This window comes from Rhinopithecus bieti, unplaced genomic scaffold (genome assembly GCF_001698545.2).
Source record: "Rhinopithecus bieti isolate Rb0 unplaced genomic scaffold, ASM169854v2 scaffold_8675, whole genome shotgun sequence".
In the NCBI taxonomy this organism is placed as follows: domain Eukaryota; kingdom Metazoa; phylum Chordata; class Mammalia; order Primates; family Cercopithecidae; genus Rhinopithecus; species Rhinopithecus bieti.
This window is the reverse complement of record NW_016806447.1, coordinates 4,436,451-4,461,121: the sequence shown is the minus strand read 5'-3', so window position 1 is coordinate 4,461,121 and position 24,671 is coordinate 4,436,451. Positions and strand designations below refer to the sequence as shown.

The following is a 24,671-nucleotide window of genomic DNA, read 5'->3' as shown; positions in this document are numbered from 1 at the left end:
TAAAAACACGGCAGAAGGACTAACAAGTTTTAAACTACTTTTGATGGCTTATATTAAGAATCCTTGTCAGAATAAAGGGAAGTCAAATTCTGATTGAAAAAAAAAAAATTCTGGGGGCTTACATTTTGCAAGATACCTCCCTTTACAGGTGGGAATATTTTCATATTTCTTGAAAATAATTTTGCTGTAGATGTAGTAACTGCCAATTCTTTTGTTCCAACATTAAAACTGATGAGCTTATTTTGTGACTTAGGTGAGAAAAACCGGCAGCTTGAAGACCATGGTAAGACATTTTTTATAAATTCTGGGGGCTTACATTTTACAAGATACCTCCCTTTACTGGTGGGAATATTTTCATATTGACTGAAAATAATTTTGCTGTAGCTATAGTAACTGCCAATTCTTTTGTTCCATTGTTAAAACTGATAAGCTGCTTTTTGTAACTCAGGTGAGAAAAACCAGAAGCTTGAAGACCGTGGTAAGCCATTTATATAAATTCTGGGGGCTTACATTTTGTAATATATCTCCCTTTACATGTGGGAACAGGGAAGAATGTCATGGTAAGAAAAGTGGGAGGAAGGCAGAGCTCACCTTAGCTTACTGGTTTGGTATATTAGAGACCCTCCTGGATTTCAGGTAGAATTCTTTAGAAAAATGACATAGCAACTCTGTTTCTCCCATCTAACAATCTTTAGGTCATCCCACCAAATAGAGAAAGGTGTGACTAATTTTTCCCCACATTCTTGTGACCCCTAGGGTATTGGGCAGGGCATAACAAATAGTGTTGTTTTTTCTAAATTAAAATGACTATTCTTTGTATTTATTTCTATCTCCAGCAATCTGATTAATATATGCCATTAGCTATATCCATTTGATTATTTAGTACTTCGAAAGTATAACTCATCCTCAAGTATTTGTTTCTGTTTTATTTTTAATATTACTCAAATGGCCGGGCCAGGTGGCTCACGCCTGTAATCCCAGCACTTTGGGAGGCCAAAGCGGGTGGATCACGAGGTCAGGAGTTCAAGACCAGCCTGTGAAACCCAACCAACATAGTGAAACCCCGTCTCTACTAAACATACAAACATTAGCCGGGCATGGTGGCGCACGCCTGTAATCCCAGCTACTCAGGAGGCTGAGGCAAGAGAATCACTTGAACCTGGGAGGTGGAGGTTGCAGTGAGCCGAGATCACGCCACTGCATTCCAGCCTGGGTGACACGACGAGACTCTGTCTTGAAAAAAAAAAAATTACTCAGATGTCCTCACGGGTACTGGGACAGGAACAGTCTCATAAATTACTGGTGAGATTATAAATTGGAACTTTTTTGGAGAGCAATTTAGTAGTATGTATTACTCGTCTTAAAAATGTTTATACCTTTTGACTCAGTTATGACACTTTTGGATATTTATCTCAAGGAAATTAGAGATGAACACAAAGATTTGTGTACAAAAATGCTTATCACAGTGTTATGATAGTGTCAAAAGGCAAAAGTACAACAAATTTAAAGAGATCAATTGGCTTTATTTGAGATTCTAGAACTGGACAACACTTTATTCCATAGAATAAATGTTCCATTGAGCTGAGCACAGAAGTTTGGCTTTAAAGACAAAGAAAAGCCAAAGAAAGTGGAAGCAAAGAACAGAGTATATTAGTTACTTTTAGACAGAACAGTAGAAAAATAACTGATTAGTTAACATCAGTTTATTTCAGGCTACCTTTTTTGTGTGTAAGGATTGAAGCAGCAGGAACTTCCATTTATTAAGCTGATTGAAGATTTTAAACTGGCCTGTTTGGGAAATTCTGTTATTTTTTTTTGAGATGGAGTCTCGCTCTGTCGCCCAGGCTGGAGTGCAGTGGCTGGATCTCAGCTCACTGCAAGCTCCGCCTCCCAGGTTTACACCATTCTCCTGCCTCAGCCTCCCAAGTAGCTGGGACTACAGGCGCCCGCCACCTCGCCCGGCTAGCTTTTGTATTTTTTAGTAGAGACGGGGTTTCACCGTGTTAGCCAGGATGGTCTCGATCTCCTGACCTCGTGATCCGCCCGTCTCGGCCTCCCAAAGTGCTGGGATTACAGGCTTGAGCCACCGCGCCCGGCCTCCTGATTTCTTAGAAGGTGAGACAACTTAGTTTAGGTGGTGTGGAACTTTAGCATGGGTGACTCCATGTCAATTTTTAGTCTGGTCTTTTGGGGCCTACTGCAGAAACTTAGTCTAAAGCAATGGTCTCCTATAATTTTTATTCGACAGTAGCAAAAATTTAGAAACAGCCTCAGTGTCCAACCGTTGGGTATGGTTAAATAAAATACTATCTATATTATGAAACACTAAACAACTTATAAATCATGTTTTTGAAACCATCTAAAGATAGAAGAAAGTATTCTTAATACAATGGTAAATAATTGGATAGAAAACAGCATATACAGTATAATACCAACTTTTAAAAATGTATATGCGTACATATGTATGCATAGCAAAATGATTGAAATACACCAAAAATGTTAAGAATGAGTAGAGTATTTCTGAGATCTGCAGTTTTAAGAGAACTTTAATTTTTAATAATTTTCTGTATTTTTCCAAATTATAACGTATTATATAATTGGGAAGCATATTTTATATATTACATGTAATGACAATTTTGGGTCAAGGTCTTTGGGTTGAATTTTTAAAAAATGAACAAGAGATGCTTAACTTAGGAGAGATTCTGGGTCACTAGCCTTAGTTTTTATCATCAGTTAGGCTCCAGTGGGTTAAATATCTTCTTTTTGTTACCTTGTCCCCTGCCATTTCTCAAAACGTTCTGAGTTTTCTACTACAGAAGTCAGTATAAGTATAAGGTCAAATTAATTTTCAAGCTGATTGCATTTTTTTACTAAATAGTTCTTATTCTCATCCTTAGGAATAAAAAGTCAGGGGCTCACTGTTTCACCTGGTAAATAATCTATTTACTGAGACTAGCTACATGGTTAGGAGACAATAAGGATTCCTAGGATTAAGAACATTGTGAAAGGCCAGCACAGTGGCTCACACCTATAATCCCAGCTCTTTGGGAGGCGTAGGCAGGAGAATCATAGTGAGTTATGATCGTGTCATTGTACCCCACCACAGCCTGGGTGACACAGTGAGACCCTGTCTCTCAAAAAAGAAAAAAAATATTACTGAGCCTGGAGAGTTTGAGGAATGAGTTAGACTAGAAGAAAGGGACTTCATGTATTGAGTTCCTTTTTTTGCTCCATGCAGTGTACCAAGCACTTTTATGTGGTCTTTCCTTTAATCCTCACTAACTACAGATGTAAGAAGTGAATATTTCTTTTGCAAAATGAGAAACTGAAGTTAGGAGGTATTAAATAGTCTGCCCAAAGTCACGGAGCTAATAACTATAATTACAATAGAGCTAAACCAAGCAGAAATGTAAAACCAGTACTGTTTCATCCAAAAACTGATGTATTAGGACTGCCTTCTGAAGATAAAGTTGGAGAGACAGGGGTTAGATTGTGAAAGTTCTTAAAGTCCAGGCTAAGGAGTTTGGACTCTGTCACATGGAGAATGAAGAGCCACTGAAAGGTGTTGGTGTTTTTGTTGTCGCTGTTTCTTTTTTCTTTCTCTCTGCCTTCTTTTTTTTTTTTTTTGAGTTAAAAATGGAAGCATAGACAAAAGAGAGTATTAACAATATGAGATAACTGTTTAATACAAACCAATATTCATTTCTGCCTTTAGGTGTGAAAATCCTTGAACCCACCGAAATACCAGGTAAGACAGCTTTCTATTTATTCCCTGAGCCCAAGAATGAGGTGAGCAGGATTCCCCATGCATTTAAGAGAATACTGTCATGAGACTATTATTCATGAATATTTCCCTTATAGCTGCCTGCCAGTCATCTACAAATATTTAGCTGGGGAAGCGTAGAAAAAGTCCCTTTCCCCCTGTGCATTCATGTGCTCCTGGAACATTGTCTCTGGGGCAGGAAAGTTAGTTCTGCTCTGGATATGGCTGAGGGAAAGGCTCCTGGGATCTGGATGCATCAATCCAGCACCTTCCAGGTTCTACAGCTAAAATTATTCAATAGAAACCTAACTTTATGCACAAGTTGACTGTTAGTCTTGGCTAACATCTCATTGCCTGTATCTCCAGGTAACAAAACACGGTATTCTCCTGGCATAAACATGCTCGGTGAAGTGCTGTGGCAGAAGACTCTTCTAATCTTGGTGTGGATTTGTATAATGAGGGTTTATGTAAGCAGAACTTTTAAATAAAAAGCCAGAAACTATAGTGCATTGGGGCCTTGGGTGCTTGCATCTCTTAAGCTCAGCAGACAAGAGTTTGAAAATTATACTCAGTGGAGCAAACTGTAAGTCATTGAAAACTTCCTTCTCATTTAGGAATGAAAATTCCAGAACCTTTTCCACTACCTGGTAAGCAACTGATAGACATGTCAGAGGGGAAGATGCCAGTTTGGGGAGTATAGTCACCATTAGACATGCACGGGACTGTCTATGCCTCATAATTATCATCTATCAAATGTAGCCATCAGTAGTCACATGTACATGACAGGAATATTTGTAAGGACTATAAAACCATAGAATCTCAGGGTGCAAGCCACTGTCCAGTTCTTAAAACCTTTTCTCCTGAGTTCATGCAGTACTTTGAAAATATTTTTTGCAGGTTTTGTTATTATGGAAATGATGATCTGTTAAAGAAGTTAGATATTTGGCATCTTAAAAACTATATCCAGCCACACAGTGCTGAACTTCACGTAACACTGCTGTCAATGGAAGCTGCATGCTGTATACAGAAACAGCGTTTTCTATTAGTTAAATAAAGGCTCAGAGAACATAGGCTCAGAGAAAAGCGTCCAGGACCTCTTTTATATTGACCCCAGTTTGTACGGTCGGATTTATTTGGCCACAACTTTGAAGTGAACCTCTAGTGACACTGATGACACACCTTGTGCATCTACATCTCTTCAGCTCGCTGGTCGTGGGTTTGCACAGTGCCATCACGGGGGTCTTGCTCATCAAACTGTGCTTATCTGAAAGCAGCCAGTGAGCATGGCGGGAGATGAACATGAGCTGTGTAGACAGACAGACCTGGCTTCAGGAAGTCTCTGCCTCTTTCCTCTCAGTAACTTGATATAAGTTACTTCACTTTTCTATGCCTCTGCTTTCACATCTGTAAAATGAGGAAAGCTTCTGTCTTGCAGGACTGATTAAAGACCTAATGAGATAAAGTACCCAGCAAAATGAATGGTAGTAGCATAGTAGTAAATAGTAGCTGCCTTTGTTATTATCTGAAAACCTCTTTCTTGTTTAGGAATAAAAATGATACAACTGAATGAAAAACCTGGTAATACGTTCTTTACTGGGGGTGGAGGCACCATGGATTCTAAGTCCTTTACCATAATCATTCAGTTAGTTCAGTCTTACGGGGTCTGGGGAGGACATCTGGGCTGTACACTTGCCAATACCCCAGTCTGCAAGCCAGACAACGAAAACGTTGAGAACTTTCAGTGTGAGCAGCAGGCTGCTATTATGGTTCTCTGGGCCAAACATCAGAAAAGGCACTTGATCTTAAACTGGAACAGTTGGCTTCCAGCTGGGCCTGTCTATTCCAGAATGAGGCAGGCTTCCCAGGGTGAGGGAATCTGTAGACATAGAAATAGTATCATCCAAGAACTGTGAATGAGGACTGTGCAGCGTGCCAATACTGGGACCAGCCATTCTGTGCTCCTCACCGCACTCTGTATCGTCCAATAGGCCACTAGATTTTGCTGGGACTACAGTGTATTGTGCCCTCTCCTGGAAAGCTGTGTGTAGCTTTTAAAAAGGTGATGTGAAAACGGTACACAGGAGCTCATTTAATCCAATGAGATGAATGTTATTGACACTTCAGAGATGAGAACATGGAACATAAGATGATTAAGGAATTTATAATAAGCTAGAAAGAGACACCCAGGACTCAAACTTTTCAAGCTTTGTTCACTTTGTGCTACACTTGTCTTCCAAACAGATTTAGTTATCCACCACTATCCTGGGCACCTGGAATTGCTATTTGGCTTCAAAGCTGTTAAAATATGGTAATATCATAATATTTCAATGCTAGGCACACACTTGGGAGTACAGATGGTCTCCAAGTTACAATGGTTCTGTAAGAATTAAAGAGGAAAGAAACACGGAAAGGTGGCTTGCCAGTTAGGACAGATCTATTTTAGAGAAAACCTGAGAGGCGCCTTCTGGCCGAGTGAGGTTAGAGGCCCACTTTTTTTTTTTTTTACAGACTAAGAGTTTTTAAGGATTCAGGGTGGGAGAGTTTATGAGAGGCTTGGACTGCTTCTGTGTCTCTTTGTTGTGCTTATCTGGGAGGCAGAGTTGTGTGTGTCTGTTCCCATACATCATTCTGCAGCTGCAGGCATATTCCCCAAGTCTGCTTTTAGCTTCCCTAACTTAGTGCACCTGAAGGGAAAGGAATGTGCTTATTAAGGCCCACCGTTTTACTGGGGCCCATTGTATGAGGGTGAAGTTTGGGAGTTACCCAAGAGACTTTCCCCCCACCTCCCTTTGTGCCCCAGCTGTTTTATCTGTGTTTTACTGTTTGCTCCTTCTGTCTGCTTGTAGTTAGAAGAGGTGATTTCCTTGAAATGCATGAGGCTAGAAAGGAAGCTGGAATTTAAAGTGGCAGTGTTTGTCCGAGATGACGGTGCTCCTGCTCTCTCAGGTTCAACTTAGGATTTTTTGACTTTGCAATGGTCTGAAAGCCATACATATTCAGTAAAAACCATACTTCAAGTACCCATACCATTCTCTTTTTCACTTTCTGTACAATATTCGATAGATTACATGAGACATTCTATATTTTATTATAAAATAAGTTTATGTTAGCTGATTTTGCCCAACTGCAGGCTCATGTAACTGTTCTGAGCACGTTTAAGGTAGGCTGGGTTAAGCCATGATGTTCTGTAGGTTGGGTGAGTTAAATGCATTTTTGACTTTTGGTATTTTCAACTTACATTGGATTTATTGAGACACAACCCCACCATAAGTCGAGAAACATCTGTATAGCATAGTAATTCAGAGCAAATTTGAAATTTGATATTTCTAGCACCAATTACCTCCGTGATTTTATGCATGGCATTCCTCAAAACATTGCATGAATGTTTTAAGGAATATCTGTGAAATATGGATAATTATACCTGGCTAATAAGACTAAGAAGTAAAGGTGACAGTGTACATAAAGCATTTGCACAATGCATGGCACACAGTAAACACTCAATGAATACTAGATATTAATGTACTTGGGAATCTAAGTTCAATATGTAGAAAATACTTTTTTGTAAACCAAATTTTAACTTTTATTTTAATGTAAACACATATTGATGGTAAAAAAAAATTCAAAGAGCACAGATGAGAACAAATTAAACCCTTCCCCTAACCCCACACATAGCCGTAAACCTATTACCCTGCCCCTCAGACCCCCTCCCAGAGATAACCGAGTTTGCTTAATTTTTAATCAGATCTTTCTTTTCTGGATAAACAGATGTACAATATAACTAACTCTAAATCTCTTTATATTTTAGAAGATAAAAGTCAAGGAAATATCAACAATCCTAGTAAGAAATATATCATTTCCTCAGTTGATAAATGCCTGCTTCTGTAATATAGAAAAAAATTTATTTTTCTTCAATAAAGGGAACAACGTTGCAAGGGTCTCAGGCATCTTAACAACAGAGTAGAATGTCACATCCAAAAGCTTGTGTGTGCATGTGTGTGTTGGGGACAGTACAGCTTTGTTTCTTCAATAATCACTTTCCATTGTACCTAGAGTCTCTACTCTTTAGAACAGTGGTTCTCACCAGTCTGGAGACTGGGAGCAAAATATAAAATCAAAAAGAAAATATATATTAAAAAAGAAACAACAGTGGTTCTCAACCCAATTCTCCCTTTTTATAACAAGTATTTTATAAAGTCCTTATATTATCCTGAAAGAAGATCCATAGATAAGATGCACTTGTACCCATAAAAATCAACAACATGTCTAAAGTAGACAGATGTTTACATTTATTTATGCAAATAAATTTGGGAGCGGAAGCTGTTCTATACAGAAAGCATAAGAAAATGAAGAAATACAGTAGATACTAAATAAAAACTGATGTTTAATGTTTATCAAAACTATAAAAAATATTTATACATAAAACTGCTTTAGGTTCTGAGTTTATTTTAAATAGGTTTTAACTTACATGTATGTCTAGCAGTACATTTGAAAGTAGTGCAGGAAATTGGTCAAATTTCATGGTCCAGGAATAGAGCACTGCAGGATATCTAGCCCTCTACCTCCACTCCACTGTTAGCAGTGATTAAAAAAAAAAAAAATACTCTTGACAATTGTCCAAACTGCCTCTTGGGGCAGTGCTGCCCCCGAGAACCACTGGTCTGTGGTAACATACAGTCATGCATTGCTTAACGATGGGGATATGTTCTGATTAATGTGTTAAGTGATTTCATCGTTGTGCAGACATCCTAGTGTGTACTTACCCAACCCTAGATGGTAGAGCCTGCTACACATGTAGGCTACATGGTATAGCCTACTGCTCCTAGGCTATAAACCTTTACAGCATGTTACTGTACTGAGTACTGTAGGCAGCGGTAACACAATGGTAAGTATCTGTGTATCTAAACATAGAAAAGTTACGGTAAAAATATAAAAGATAAAAAATGGTACAGGTGTATAGGGCACTTAACATGAATGGAGCTTGCAGGCCGAGAAGTTGCTCTGGGTGGTAAGTGTTGAGCGAATGTGAAGGCCTGGGACACTACTGTACACGCCTGTAAACTTTATACATACTGTACAGAGGCTACACTAAATTCACAACAAATTTTCCTTCAGTAAATTAACCATAGCTTAATGTAACTGTTTTACTTTATAAACTTAATTTTAACCTCTTGACTCTTTCGTGATAACACTTAGCTTAAAACACACGTTGTACAGTAGTACAAAAATATTTTTTCTTTATATCCTATTCTATAAAGCTTTTTTTATCACCTTTCTTTTTTTAACTTTTTAAACTTTTGTTAACAACTAAGGCACAAACATTTACATTAGCCCAGGCCTATACAGGGTCAGGATCATCAATATCACTGTCTTGCACCTCCACATCTTGTTCCACTGGAAGGTCTTCAGGGGCAGTAACATGCATGGAACTGTCATCTCCTATGATAGTGCCTTCTGGGGTATCTCCTGAAGGACCTGCCTCAGGCTGTTTTATAGTTAACGTTTTTTAATAAGTAGAAGGAGTACAGTCTAAAATAATGATTAAAAGTATAGTAACTACATAAAACAGTAACATAGTTGTTTATTATCAAATGTTATGTATTGTACATAATTGTATGTGCTATACAGTTATACAACTGGCCGTGCAGGTTTATTTACACCAGCATCACCCCAAACACGTACGTTACGATGGCTACGATGTTGCTAGGCAGTAGGAAATTTTCAGCTCTATTATAATCTTATGGGATCTCTGTCATATATGTGGTCTGTCATTGACAGAAACATTGTTATGTATTGCATGACTGTACTAATGCATGTGTGCATCTGCCTATCCATTTCTCCATGTGTATACATCTAACTGCATGTTTATAACTATGGCAAGTACATTGATAATATGAAGGCTTTTACAAATCTTACTGGCTATTTTTCTTGGTTTTATTTATTTATCTGAGTGGTGATCCCATTTGGATACTTCCAGTCAATGCTTCCCTGTAGTTTAAACAAAAACAGTTTAGGGCAGCATGAAACAGTTTATCCTATGGATGGACTCCACTGCTCCTCTCCACTAGTTCAACTGAAAGGGAAGGCGTTTCTCCAGTAGTGTATGTATGGAGGGAAAAACATTTTTTTAAATCATCTTGCAGAGATTAGTGTTTAAAAAACAATGCAGCTATAGTTAGCCGTCTGTATCCTCTGGGATTCAACCAACTGTGGATCGAAAATATTTGTGGGAAAAAAATAATACAAATTAAAAATCCCCTACAGTATAACAAATACTTGCATATCATTTACATTGTATTAGGTATTATAAGAAATCTAGAGATGGTATAAGGTATACAGGAGGATGTGTGTAGGTATATGCAAATACTGTGTATGCTATTTTATTTATTTATGCTATTTTATATAAGGGACCTGAGCATCTGTGGATTTTGATATCCTCAGGGGTTCTAGAACAAGTCCCCAAAGGATACTGAGGGATGACTGTATATCCAGTTGTATGTTGGTGGTTATCTTGTTTGAAATAGAAGAGACACATAAAAAATGGAAATAGAAAAATTGCTAAAAAAAAAACTAGAGAACTTGAACAACAGAAAATCATTATATTGGCTATATAGAAATGTAAAAGCATGTGAAATCCTAGATAAAACCTAGCGTAGCAAACTTTGATGATATATAGTTGACCCTTGAACAACACAGGTTTGAACTGCGTGGGTCCACTTATACATGGATTTTCAATAAATATATTGGAAATTTTTTTGGAGATTTGCATCAATTTGAAGAAACTTGCAGACAAACTGCATGGCCTAGAAATATATATATGTCATGAATGCATAAAATATATGTAGCTACTAGTCTTTTTATCATTTACTACCATAAAACATACACAAATCTATTGTAAAACGTTAGTATTTATCCAAATTTGTGCACACAGACCATAGGTGGCACCATTCAAAGTCAAAAGAAATGTAAATATAAAGATGTGATATTAAAACTTAACTGCATAAAATTAACTATATTCATTTCATGGCCACCTCCTGTTGCTATTGCAGTGAGTTCAAGTGTTTCGAGTATCCTCTTAAAACACCATGTGTTGCTAAACATCTCCAAGGAGTTCATCTCCAGTAAATTGCACATCACAGTAAAAAGTGATCTCTCACAGTTCTTGTGTATTTTTTGTCATGTTTGGTGCAATACTGAAAACCTTGAATAACACCATGGGACTCAAAGGAAGTGCCACTAGTGATGCCGTAAGTCTCACAAGCAGAGAGAAGTCATGACATTACAAGAAGTTGAATTGCTTGATATGTAGAGTCAGGTCTGCAGCCACAGTTGCCAGCCATTTCAGACAGATAAGTCATCTTATAAACAGATGATGTAAACTTAGGGTATTAGTAAATACAGTACAGTACTGTAAATGTTTTCTCTTCCTTATGATTTTAATATTTTCTTTTATTTTATTGTAAAAATACAGCATATTTTATTTATTTATTTATTTACTTATTTAGAGACAGAGCCTTACTCTGTCACCCAGGCTGGAGTGCAGTGGTGTGATCTCGGCTCACTGCAAGCTCTGCCTCCCGGGTTCACGCCATTCTCCTGCCTCAGCGTCCTGAGTAGCTGGGACTACAGGCGCCCACCACCTCGCCCGGCTAATTTTTTTGTGTATTTAGTACAGATGGGGTTTCACCGTGTTAGCCAGGATGGTCTCGATCTCCTGACCTCGTGATCCGCCCTCCTCGGCCTCCCAAAGTGCTGGGATTACAGGCGTGAGCCACCGCGCCTGGCCAAAATACAGTATAATACATATACAAAATATGTGCTAAACAACTATTTTTATCTTTTTAAAAATAGAGATGGGCTCTCGCTATGTTGCCCAGGCTCAAACTTCTGGTCTCAAGCAATCCTCCTGCCTTGGCCTCCTAAAATGCTGGGATTACAGGTGTTAGCCACCATGCCCCAACCAGAATGCAGTATATAATACATATAAAATATGTTAATCAACTATTTCTATTACCAGTAAGGCTTCCAGTCAATGGTAGGCTATTAGTAGTTAAGTTTTTGGGAATCAGGTTACATGTAGGTTTTCATTGTGTGGAGGTTGGCACCCCAACACCCATATTAAGGGTCAACTATATATGGAAATACAGCCTGAAATCTGTAGTGAATTACACTTATTTGAAAATTGCTTTTGGCTGGAAGTATTTCAGGTAAGTTTCTAATTGAACTTTAGTGTCACTGTTTACATACTGAGGTTATATTGTATAGGTGGGTGATACTTGATGTAAAAAATGATGTCAGTGACTGTGTATTCTCGTTAACAGCTCCAGGTCCAGTTCCTGTTCCAGGTCCCAAAAGCCATCCTTCTGCATCCTTGGGCAAAATGCTGCTTCCACAGTTTGGGATGGTCATTTTAATCAGTGTTTCTGCTATAAATCTCTTTGTTGCTCTGTAGTTTCCTGCATTATCTTTCTTGTTCTTTACTTGAAATAACTATAGGGATCCCACAGGAGATCAGAAGGAATGACGTATTTTTCACTTGTTGGCCAAAGTCACTGATAAAATGAGAATTGTATATTTGTTATTCATTTTGCAAATTCAGAAAGTTGGTCCAGATATATGTTACAGAACTTTTCACTTCTATACTAACTGAAAAAAATCCCGAAAACTGTATACTTCCGATTGAATTCAATAAAAGATTTTTAGATATTTCAGAATTGCCAGTATGCTCAATACTGTTAGTGTTTAACATGAATTTAATATCTGTATTAGAACTTTAAGGGTAGTCTACTCATCTCTCTTAGTCTGTTTGGGTTGCTGTAACAGACCACTGTAGACTAGGTAACTTATAAGCAACAGATATTTATTTCTCACAGTTCTGGAGGTTGGGAAGTCCAAGATTAAGATGCCAGCAGACTTCGTTCCTGGTGAGGGCCCTCTTCCTTGTCCCTTCCTCACCATCTCACATGGCAGAAGGGACAAGAGAGAGAAAGCACTAATTCCATTCATGAAAGCCCCACCTTCATCATGACGTCCCCAAATCACCATATTGTTAGGATTTCAACAGGAATTTTTTGAGGACACAAACTACTCAGTCTGTAACATTTGCTTCGATAACTGAGTCTAGTTATCTAACCAGCTATACGATCAAGGACCACAGGCCTGCCTTCTATACGCAGTCACCAGTGGGACAGGAACCTAACAGGATGACTGGGACTGTCTTCAAAAGGCTGACCTTAGGCCCTGTCTGGTATATTTATCTGGTTGAACTAGCAACCAGCAATATTAGAACATGAAAAATCAAAGTCTAGAGAAGCGAGCATGGTATGCATGATGAGTGATCCATCCGCTAGATTATATAGCTCAGTAAGTAACAATCCTCATCAATTAGACCAACAACTCTTCCTACGATAAGGGGGTGTACAGAGGGACAGAAACTCCTATACTTGGCTACATGGGTAAGAATGATGAACATGCAGATCTTCTGGGCCATGGAGAAAATGTGGAAAAGGAGAGAAATTCCTGTCCCAACACCGTTGGTATTGCAGTATAATGGATAGGAAAGAATGATGAGAGGGTAGTAGTGTAACAAATTTACATGCCATAAACTTGGCAAAAGTAGCTGCATACTTCTGGCAGTCAATTTGGAAAGAAACAATCAGTTTTAAAGTTCCTAGTCTTGGCCAGGCATGGAGGTTCAGGCCTGTAATCCTAGCACTCTGGCAGGCCAAGGCAGGAGGATCGATGGAGTCTAGGAGTTCAAGACCAGCCTGGGCAACATAGCAAGACCCCATCTCTACACAAAATAAAAAATATTAGCCTGTTGTGGTGGTGCATGCCTGTAGTCCCAGTTACTCGAGTCTGAGGTGGGAGAACTGCTTAAGCCCAGGAGGTCAAGGCTGCAGTGAGTCGTGATTATGCCACTGTACCCCAGCCTGGGTGACAGAGAGACTTGTCAAAAACAAACAAACAAAAAAAACCCCACAAAATATCCTAGTCTACACAACTGTAACCTATACAACTGAGCATAAATCTCTTCAGTGGGTTCTCAGAGGATGGACTCCAGATATACAGTGCATCACACTGTTCACCATCCCCATAGTAAATACAATAGCAAGATTCATGGGGCTGTTTCTTGCTAACACCTGTCAATATAAACCAAAGCATCACAGAGAAGTGCAAAGTTAAAGCATCTCAAGAGTGGCAAACGTGATGCAGCCCAAATATATAGTGTGTAGTCAGAAATACTGTTTAAAATGACCCACTGGTTAAAGACCCACTATTTAACACTATTTAATCTTTTTAACTCAGATTTTCTAGTATTTCAAATACTAATGACGTATTAGGGAATTCTTAATACTAGATGATATCCGAAGTAAGTTTTATTTGCCATACCCTAATCAAATTGTGCTGATTATATCAGCACTGACAAAAATCCCTAGGAGGGAAAAATCAGACTTAAGACCTAAAATTCCTGAATCGTGATTATGAATTTAGTACCTATGTGGACAAAAAATGGTCATTCCTCAAAAGCCAAATAAAGCACCAGACAAAATTATATAAAATTACAAATTAAGAATTTATTTATAAGTTTTCATCTTTTAGAAATAAAAGGCTTAAAAAACAAAATGGTTGCAAAATGGTTAATTTTGTTATATCCTAATTGCTTAGTTGTGCTCTGTAAATTCCAAATAAGTAAAATAATATAAAATACATTTTCAAATCTTTATAGAACAAAAGAAAACATTAAATGCTTTTGGATTTTCTTTACTCCTCCCACAGATGAGTTCACAAATATAAAAACTGGTGTACATTTATACTCTGAAGTACAAATCTCCAACAGCCAAGTAATTATAGTTTCTTCTGTTATGTGCAAAGATTATTTCATACTTACTTGGTATGGAAAGCAGAGTACAGGCTCAGTGGACAATAATCATTAAACAGATTATGTTTAAGAAAATGCTGTTGTAAAAATGTACAATAGTACATATAATTTTGGTAATTATGCACTTCTCCTTTCAAAGTAAAGACAGCTTTTCGATATAAATCTTTCAAAGGTTTTCTTTGAAGAGCTGTGAGGTGACTGTATTTCAGATCTGATGAACAGTAATTTGTCAGTAAACGTCTCAAAAAACCAAGCCCAGAGAGAATTGTTTTCTTTTTCCCTCCACGTGGTCGGTTTCATTCTTAAGGAAGGGCTGATGCAGTAAGAAGATGAACTTCACAAACCTTTACACAAGTTTGTGAACTGTCAACTAAAGACACCACCTCTGATGTGGATGGTTTCATTCAATCCATGTTCGACCAGCTTTATATCTTCTAGATCATCTTTAATGATGCTAATCAAATGGCTAAGGCCTTCCTGTTGTTGTTTCAAATGCTAGAACAAATTAAGAAACAACATATTAATGTATTAATTTATTAAAACTGCAAGCTAGTCACAGGAAAAAGGACTTCACTTTGACTGTTTTACTAACAACACAGTACCTAGTAAGTGTTCTAAATATAGAGGGCATGCATATTTAAACATTTGTACTACATCTTTTGCTAACAGTGAAAGACAAACTCTAAAGAACAATCAAATCAAACAAATATAAAATGAACAGTATCTTCCAACAAAAATGTTTTTTAGATAGCTATTCCTTTTACCAACTTTTGATAAAGGCATAATAAAACAGAACTCAAAGGAGGTATTCAAACATAGATGACTAGCAAAATAACACTCTGAAAACTGAGAATATTCATGTTTTGAAGTACAAAGTATATAGTGATAATGGTGATGATGACTACAGATGCTAACATTTTTTAAAGACTCCTCCTTATGGGTTAAGGTGCTGTTTTAATAGTGAGTACTGGTATTCACTCGCTTAACTCAATTAAAATCCTTTTGAGCACCCTTTGGGGTACCATTATCATCTCCACAGTTAAAGAAACTACAGGTAAATAACCTACCCAAGGTCATAAAGTAGACGGTGAACCATGATTCAATCCCTGAACAATACACTGCTCATCATTTTAAAAAAGACAAGTGTTTAAATTATTCAGTTTTATTGCATATATCAACCTACAACTATTACAATATACTGGAATCTGTTAATTTATTGCAAATACTTAAAACAATGTAATATAATTGGTTGTGTAATGTCCAAGAATCTAGAAGCCAAACTAGTTTTTGGTTGCATAAAACCAGCCATATCCATTCTAAAGCATATAATAAAATTGGATTTGTTAATGACATTTATAACCTTAATCTAAAATCCTCAGGGCCATGCCAACAGTCATTAGCTACCTAGTATGCTCCACAAAGTTCATCATCTTCATATATTTTCTTTAGACACAACTGTTCATTTTCATTAAACCAATCTGCATTTATACTAATGAAAATAAGCCAAAGCAGTGTTTCTCAACTTTTTCACACAAGGTGAAAACCCGAGAAAAGTGGCTGGAGGTTCTGGCCACCTCAACCTACCTCCATCCAGTTCTCCTGAGGGCTTAGGGGATAGATCAATAACAACATGTTTATAACTTACATGTGACATATAGGCAGGGAAGGTATTATCTAAAGCAGTTGCAAACTTTAAAGTGCATACAAATCATTCTATGATCTTGATAAAATGCAGATCGAATACGTCTGGAGTAAGGACTGAAATTTTGCATTTCTAATGACCTTCCAGGTGCGGTTACTGCCTACACTTTAAGAAGCAAGGTCTAGTAAACTGTAGTATCTCTACTACCTCTTAAATTCATCTTTTTGGCGAGGAGAGGGATAATTCACCTTTTTAAAATTGTGGCAAAACAGGCATACCATAAAATTTTGCCTGTAACTATTTTTAAGTATACAGTTCAGTGGCATTAAGTACACTTACACTGTTGTGCAATAATCAACACTATCCATTTTGTTCAGAACTTTTCATCCTCTCAAGTTGAAATTCTGTACCAATTAAGTTCCTCCCATCCCCTCCTCCCCTCACACCCTGGCAACCACCTTTCTACTCTCTATTAATTGAACTACTAGGTACTTTTCACAAGTGAAATCATAAATATTTGCCCGTTTACAAGTGGCTTATTTCATGAAACATAACTTCTTCAAGGTCAAATTGCACTGTAGCGTGTGTCAGAATTTCCTTCTTTTTTCAAGGCTGAATAATATTCCATTGTGTGTACATATACTACAGTTTGTTTCTCTATTCCTTGATTGACTCTTGGGTTACCACCACATTTTGGCTATTGTGAATCATGATCTATGAACACGGGTGTACAAATATGTTTTGAGTCCCTGCTTCCAACATACTTGGGCATATATCCATGAGTAGACCTGAGAGATTGTATCGTAATTCTATCTTTAATTTTTTGAGTAAACACTACACTGTTTTTCATAGAGGCTGAACCATTTTACATTCTCCCAACACTGCAAGAAAGTTCCAATTTCTCCACATTCTCACCAACACTTTTCTTTATTAGGATAACAGCCATCCTAATAGGTGTGAAGTGGTGAGCTCACAGTTTAAATAATACACCCTCATACAACACTTACCTGCTTGATTTCTCGTAACAGATCTGCATCTATGTAATACCTTTCTTCAGATCTGACTGCTCCAAAATGATTCTGCATCCTGATTTGAGACATCAATTCATTTAGTCGACCCTAAAAGTTAAGACTGAGTCAAATGACAACTGCCAATAAAGACTTGTAAAAGAGAATGTTTTCTTTTGAAAGGATGGTTTCAAAATCATCTATTAAAAATTTCTATTTCTCTCTCTGTACATTATATTTGAAACACTAATACTAGCCAAAAGAACCATGACTGAGTTTACTTTAGAAAGGAAGTTCCAATTGGAGATAACAAACACAAGTATACAAAATTCCTGCTTGAAGACAACATAACTTTTTGTCTGCAGATCCACCTGAAACAAACTTTAGCATTATGGTCGTAGACGTGGTTACCTTGAACTGAGTAGGTGCATTTAGTTCACCCTGAATTGTATCCAGCTGAACTCGCAACTGCTCTTCATCAGCCTGAATGGCATAACCACTCTTCCTTTGAATTTCCTGTTTGATTAGGACCTATACAAATAAAAAACATCAATAACAATAGAATCATCTCTTTTTAGTTATGCAAGTAGTAGTATTACAATTAGTTGCTGAAAGAAATCAGCTGAAAATTAAACAACAGTAGGGTTCAACAGTTCAGGATTTGAATTATGTTTCTGTCCATTTTAACTGGGCAAAAGTTATCACATACACTGATGTACACTTGGTTTTTTTTTTGAGACAGGGTCTTGTTCTGTCTCTGAGGTTTAAGTGCAGTGGTGTAAACACAGCTCACTGGATCCTTGACCTCTGGGGCTCAAGCGATCCTCCTGCCTCAGCTCCCGAGTAGCTGGGACCACAGGTGTGCACCACTGCACCTGGTTAATTTTTTTTTTTTGGAGACGGAGTCTCGCTCTGTCGCCCGGGCTGGAGTGCAGTGGCCGGATCTCAGCTCATCGCAAGCTCCGCCTCCCGGGTTTATGCCATTCTCCTGCCTCAGCCTCCCGAGTAGCTGGGACTACAGGCGCCCACCTTGCCCGGCTAGTTTTTTTGTATTTTTTAGTAGAGATGGGGTTTCACCATGTTAGCCAGGATGGTCTCGATCTCCTGACCTCGTGATCCGCCTGTCTTGGCCTCCCAAAGTGCTGGGATTACAGGCTTGAGCCACCGCGCCCGGCCAATTTTTAAAATTTTTTTGTAGGGGGGTCTCACTATGTGGCCCAGGCTAGTCTTGAACTCCTGGGCTTAATTAAGTGATCCTCCAGCCTTGGCCTCCCAGAGTGCTGGGTTTGTAGGTGTGAACCACTTTGCCCAGCCAACAATTTTAATACTATGGTATGGCTTGGCCAGGAGCAGTGGCTCACACCTGTAATCCCAGCACTTTAGGAGGCCAAGGCGGGTGGATCACGAGGTCAGGAGATTGAGACCGTCCTGGCTAACACGATGAAACCCCGTCTCTACTAAATATACAAAAAATTAGCCGGGCGAGGTGGTGCACGCCTGTAGTCCCAGCTACTTGGGAGGCTGGGGCAGGAGAATGGCGGAAAACCCAGGAGGCGGAGCTTGCAGTGAGCTGAGATCACGCCACTGCACTCCAGCCTGGGCGACAGAGTGAGACTCCATCTCAAAAAATAAAACAAACAAAAAAACTATGGTATGGCTTAAAAGCAGTACAAAAAAATAAGCAACATAATACCCGTTTCAGACATTTACTCACAGCCTTTCTAAGGAAAGAGTTCTTTAAAGATGAGTCTATAATACTTATGTCTAAAAATTATTTCTCGGATTTTTTTTGAGATGACAAAAGCGTTAAGAAACAATACGAGAATGTAAAAGACAAGTTTTCTCTCATACCCCCAAGACAAATAGTGCTAACTGATGTTCATTCCCCTGTACCTTTCTCCTTGCTCATACAGAGTGCACACACACAGATCCAAAATAAAACTAAATAGTATATATCACTCTGTGACATGGTTCCTTTTTTGGCTGTTGTTCTTGTTTTTCTGAGACGACCTCGCTTTCTTGCCCAGGCTGGAGGAGTGTGGCACCATCATAGCTCAATGCAGCATCAATCCCCTGGGCTCAAGCAATCCTCCCACTTCAGTCTCCCAAGTAGCTGGAATTACAGGTGCTCACTACCATGCCTGGCTAAGTTTTTTTCTTTTTGCTTTTTTTTTCAGTAGAGATGAGGTCTCCCGATGTTGCCCAGGCTGGTCTTGAACTCTTAAACTCAAATGATCCTTCTGCCTCAGCCTCTCAAAGTACTGGGATTACAGGCATGGGCCACTGTGCCAGGCCGCTTCTCTTTCTTTTGAATTTAACAATACATCGGGAGAAAGGATCTAAAAGCAGTGGCCTCTAAATGCAGACTCTTGGTTTGCTGCTACTCTCCAAGCCCAGCTTATTCGGTTAAAAACAGTGCAAGTCCCTCCATACTCTCAGCCATGCTCCTATAACCATATATTTTTCATAAACACACACAGAGACTGACTGCTTTTGCTCATCTAAATTTTAAAATGATTATATATAATTAACAAAATTTTATTATCAAATTAATCATTAAATTTTACTATAAATTAAAATTATAATTTTATTATCAAAATCTCATGAAATCCCTTAAGAACTATAGCTCTAATTTGTTATTTTTAATGGCTGTATGCTTTTTTAATGTTATTAACCAATAATCAATCATTACTGTCTTGATGCATATACATTTTGTTTTCACACTACAAACAATGCCATAGTAAACATTTTTGTAGCTTTGACTCTATAATCAATGCTGTAATAAATATTTTGTAGCTTTGACACTACAATGCTATAATAAACATTTTTGTGCATATATCTAACTGGTATAGATCTTTAACAATGAGGCTGAGTTTTAGAGTAAGCTGCTAGATTGCTTTCCCAAAAGATCCTAATGATTTAGATTCATAGGCCACACATCAGAATACCCTTTCCCCACAGTCCTGTCAAGTACAGGTGGTGGTTGTTTAAATTTTTCCCAACCTGGTGAGTGTAAAGGGATTTTTTTTTTTTTTTTTGAGATGGAGTTTCACTCTGTCACCCAAGCTGGAGTGCAGTGGCATGATCTTGACTCACTGCAACCTCCGCTTCCCGGGTTCAAGCAATTCTCTGCCTCAGCCTCCCATGCAGCTGGGATTATGGGCGCCTGTCACCACGCCCTGCTAATTTTTGTATTTTTAGTAGAGATGGGGTTTCACCATCTTGGCCAGGCTGGTCTTGAACTCCTGACCTCATGATCCACCCGCCTCGGCCTCCCAAAGTGCTGGGATTACAGGCGTGAGCCACTGCGCCCAGCCGGGATCTCATTTTTTTTCTTCAATCTGCAATTCCCAGATTCCTAGTAAATTAAAGGGACCATCTTTTAATGACTAAGAACTATTTTGCATTTGCTTTTTCTGTGAACTGCCTTTACACATCTTTTGCCCAAATTTCAATTGGGTTTTATTGTCAAATTATAGGATCTCTTTGTATAATATGAATACGAACACCAAATCTAAAATCAATGCTGTTTGCAAAATTTCCTTTTCCTAAATTCTATCACATGACTACTGACAAATGGCTTCTGGTATCTTTTGCTATACACAATTTTTTATGTGGCCAATGTTGGTTTATAGTTTCTAGCTTTCTGATCAAGTGTCTCTCAAATCCCAGGCTGTACATACAGCGTTGAAAGTTTCTTCTTCAGTCCACTTTATTTTTATATGATGCAATGGTCTAATTTTATTTCATTCCTTATGTATAGTTATACTCCAGCATTATTAATTAAATAAACCCACTGAATTGAAATACCACCTTTATCATATATTAAATTGTCAGCACACTATCATCTATTTATAAATTCCCTATTCTGTTCCATGCATGTTTCTGTCCAATCCCATGCAGATACTATATTGATTCAATTACAAGAGGTTTAAAATAGGTTCTGAAATCTGGTAAAGAAATCCTTGTTCACTATTTCTTTTTTGTTTCTGAACAAGCTAGTCTCAAACATTTATCCTTCTTTATAAACTTAAAGAAATGTTAATCAAAATTTTTTTAGAGACAAGGTCTCCCTATGTTGCCCAGGCAACAGAGTGCAGTGGCTATTCATAGGCACAATCATAGCTCACTACAGCCTCGAACTCCTGGGCTCAAGTGATTCTCCTGCCTCAGCCCTCTGAGTAGCTGTGACTATAGGTGCCATGTCATCACACCCAGCTTAATCAATTTTTAAAAAGCTGTAATTCATTTTTAATTTTGTAAAGTGGATATTAAGTATTCTCATCTAAGAATATAGTTTATTTGTAAATACCTATACGTTCCTCATAAATATATTCCTAAGTATTTTACAGTTTTGTCACCATAGTGAATGGAACATTTTCCTATTTCCAGATAGTAAAAAGAAAAGTTGATTTTTGTACTTTTATATCTAGCTGGCTTACTACATTAATTCTATGGTTTATTCCCTTGGGTATTCCAGATATACAATCATATCAGCAAAAAGAGAACACTTAATCATTTTCCCAATGTTTATATTATTTCTTTGCTTGTTTTATTTATGAAAACCTCCAAGACAGCAACGAATAATGATGATAATATTGGGTGTCCGTGTCTAGTTTCTAAATGCAATTTTAGTGTTTCGCCTTTTTGAGTATTTGCTATTCATTTTTGGTTACAGTTTCTATTATATATTTTCCCTTAATGTCTTGCTATAGTAAGTCATGTTGACAGATGTCCTGTTATTAAAACCAACCCTGCATTCCCGAATAAACTTTACTTGGTCATAGCATATTTTTTAAGAAATTGATAAACAGCTGGATTCTCTTTGCTTATACTTCATTTAGAATGTGGTTTTTCAGTCTGATTTGAGATATACTCAACATACAACAATTAATCTGTTTTAGGTGTTCAGTTCTATGAATCTTGCAAATACATACAGTCATGTAACCATCACCATGATTAAGGTACATAATATTTCCATCACCCCAAGCCCCTTGTAGTCACACTTCTCTCCTCATTTATAGTCCCTGGCAACTACTAATCTGTTATCTGCCCCTAATTTTATTTTGTATAATGTTATATAAATAGAATCACGCCTTACATAGCCTTCAAGTCTGGCTTTTTTCACTTAGCATAATTTGCATCTCTTTAAAGTAACTGTTTATAATTTCTTTTCAGATGCTACAAACAGAAATGTAAAATAGTACAGCTGCTTTGGAAAACAGTTTGGTAGTTCCTCAAAAAGTTAAACACAGTGTGCATATGACACAGCAATTTCACTCCTAGGTTTACACCCAAGAGAAATAGAAGTATATGTGCACACAAACACTTGTAAATAAATTTTGATAGCAATATTATTCATAATAGCCAAAAAGCAGAACCACCAAAATGTCCATCAATCGAGTAAAATGTGGCTTAGCCATACGATGGAATATTCAGCAATAAATGAGTAATAATCATTTATTAGTACCTGAAGTACTATTACATGGTACAACACAGATGAACTTTGAAAACATTATGCTAAACAAAAGAAGCCAGTCACAAAAGACCAAATATCGTTATGATTCCATTTATATGAGGTTTCCAGAACAGGCAAATCCATAGAGGCAAAACTGGTTGCACAGGACTTGCGGTGAAATGGGGGAAGATTTGCGGTGAAATGGGGAAGTGACTGACAATGGGTATGGGATTTGTTTGTAGGGTGATGGAAATGTTCTAAAACTGATTGTGGTGATAATGGTTATACAAGTCTCTGAATATACTAAAAGCCATTGAACTGCACACTTTGAGTAAATAGTATGGTATGCAAATTATCTCAAGCTGTGAAAAAAGAACAAATGAGGAAGCTATGTACATTATTCCTCAATTGTCTAGAATAATTAAAATAACACTGGAATTAGCTCTTTTGTGGTTAGACAAAATTTGGCAATGAAACTATCTGTCCTTGAGGCCTTTTCATGTTTCATCTTTCATTTTCCAATTGCTTCTGTTTTTTTTTTTTTTTTTACTTCTCTGTAGATTAATTTTGGTAATTTTCATTTTCATAGAAAATCAAAATAAAATTCCTCTGAGTTCCAGATTTGTTACCCTAAAGTACATGCAGTATCTAATCTTTTTTTTTTTTTTTTTTTTTTTTCCTTTTTTCTGAGATGGAGTCTTGCTCTGTCTCCTAGGCTGGAAAGCAGTGGCATGATCTCGGCTCACTGCAACCTCCACCTCCCGGGTTCAAGCAATTCTCCTGCCTCAGCCTCCCGAGTAACTGGGACTACAGGTGCAAGCAACCATGCGTGGCTAATTTTTTTTAATTTTAGTTGAGATGGGGTTTCACTGTGTTGCCCAGGCTGGTCTTGAACTCCTGAGCTCAGGCAATCCACTCACCTTGGCCTCCCAAAGTGCCAGGATTACAGGCGTGAGCCACCGTGCCCGGCCCATGCAGTATCTTCTTATTCTGTTTTGTGTATCTATGGTGATGCCTCTTTTCTCACTACCAATTTTGTATATTTTGCTCTGCTTTTCCCTTCTTCTGGTTGATGAGATGCGTAGTAATTTTAATGGTCTTTTCGAAGAAACAGTTTTACAATTTATTCTTTGCACTATTACATTTTTTAGTCTTTCACTAATTTCACATTTATCTTTCTTTCTTTTTAGTTTCTTTTGGCTTATCTTGATATTCCTTTTCTAATTTGAGTACTCAGTTCCTTTATTTTTCACATTTGATCTTTCAAAATGAGACTTTTTTATGACTGTAAATTTTCCTCTGAGTACAGATTTGGCTGTTTCCCATTGGTTCTGGTATGTAATATTTCTGTTTTCATGATAGTTTATAATTTCAGTTGTTATTATTCTTTTAATTCCTCCTGTTAATTTGTAAATTCTATTGTTGTTTTTCGACCATTATGGTTACACTCCTTTTTCTAGCACTCAAAATAATTTTCTGAACTATTTTATGAAATTTATGAGACATCGATAATCTCACAGAAGTTTCCCTTGCACTAAGATACTTTATTTCTTCACTGCTTTCCCTCAAATTCTCACTAAAATATGAACTTTAGGATATTTTTATTCTCCTCACTCAACCCTATGAGACCTATTTTCCAATTTCAGAGTTCTACTGAAAGAATTCGGTACTTCTAGTTTCATATTATTATTTTAGTCTTTTTTTTCCATTTTAAAAATCTATATTTAGTACATTATTTCATATATACAACCTTATAAACACTGGGGGAAAAAAATCCAAATTACTACCTGTAAAGTTCTATGGGAAAGATCCATGAGTTTCCTCTTGTATTGCGCAATTTTGGCTACAGATGTAGTTTGGTTCTTTTGTAGCTCACTAATATCTTCAGATATGATCTGTTTAAAAAAAAATTGGGGGGGGGG

The 24,671-nt window shown here is 37.5% G+C and overlaps 2 protein-coding genes across 11 annotated transcripts in view; one reads left to right on the top strand and one right to left on the bottom strand.

Moving 5' to 3' along the window:
* Positions 1-12,480, top strand: part of ART3 (ADP-ribosyltransferase 3 (inactive)) — a 106,485-nt gene extending 94,005 nt beyond the window's left edge. For 3 of the 9 annotated variants that reach the window (XM_017876567.1, XM_017876568.1, XM_017876569.1), the window contains 6 exons: positions 254-283; positions 431-478; positions 3,716-3,748; positions 4,378-4,410; positions 7,569-7,601; positions 12,082-12,464. In XM_017876567.1, the coding sequence (XP_017732056.1) occupies positions 254-283; positions 431-478; positions 3,716-3,748; positions 4,378-4,410; positions 7,569-7,601; positions 12,082-12,212 (308 nt within the window). In that variant the 3' untranslated portion in view covers positions 12,213-12,464. Of the gene's footprint in view, positions 1-253; positions 284-430; positions 479-3,715; positions 3,749-4,377; positions 4,411-4,660; positions 5,314-7,568; positions 7,602-12,081 lie in introns of those variants that run through there. The other 6 variants (XM_017876572.1, XM_017876570.1, XM_017876573.1 and 3 more) reach the window with 6 other exon arrangements.
* Positions 12,481-14,320: 1,840 nt separating this feature from the next.
* The window catches only part of NUP54 (nucleoporin 54), a 34,234-nt gene continuing 23,883 nt past the window's right edge, over positions 14,321-24,671 (bottom strand). For both annotated transcript variants that reach the window (XM_017876566.1, XM_017876565.1), the window contains 4 exons: positions 24,537-24,644; positions 17,703-17,822; positions 17,292-17,402; positions 14,321-15,137 (listed from right to left, as the gene is read on the bottom strand). In XM_017876566.1, the coding sequence (XP_017732055.1) occupies positions 15,009-15,137; positions 17,292-17,402; positions 17,703-17,822; positions 24,537-24,644 (468 nt within the window). In that variant the 3' untranslated portion in view covers positions 14,321-15,008. The remainder of the gene's footprint in view (positions 15,138-17,291; positions 17,403-17,702; positions 17,823-24,536; positions 24,645-24,671) is intronic.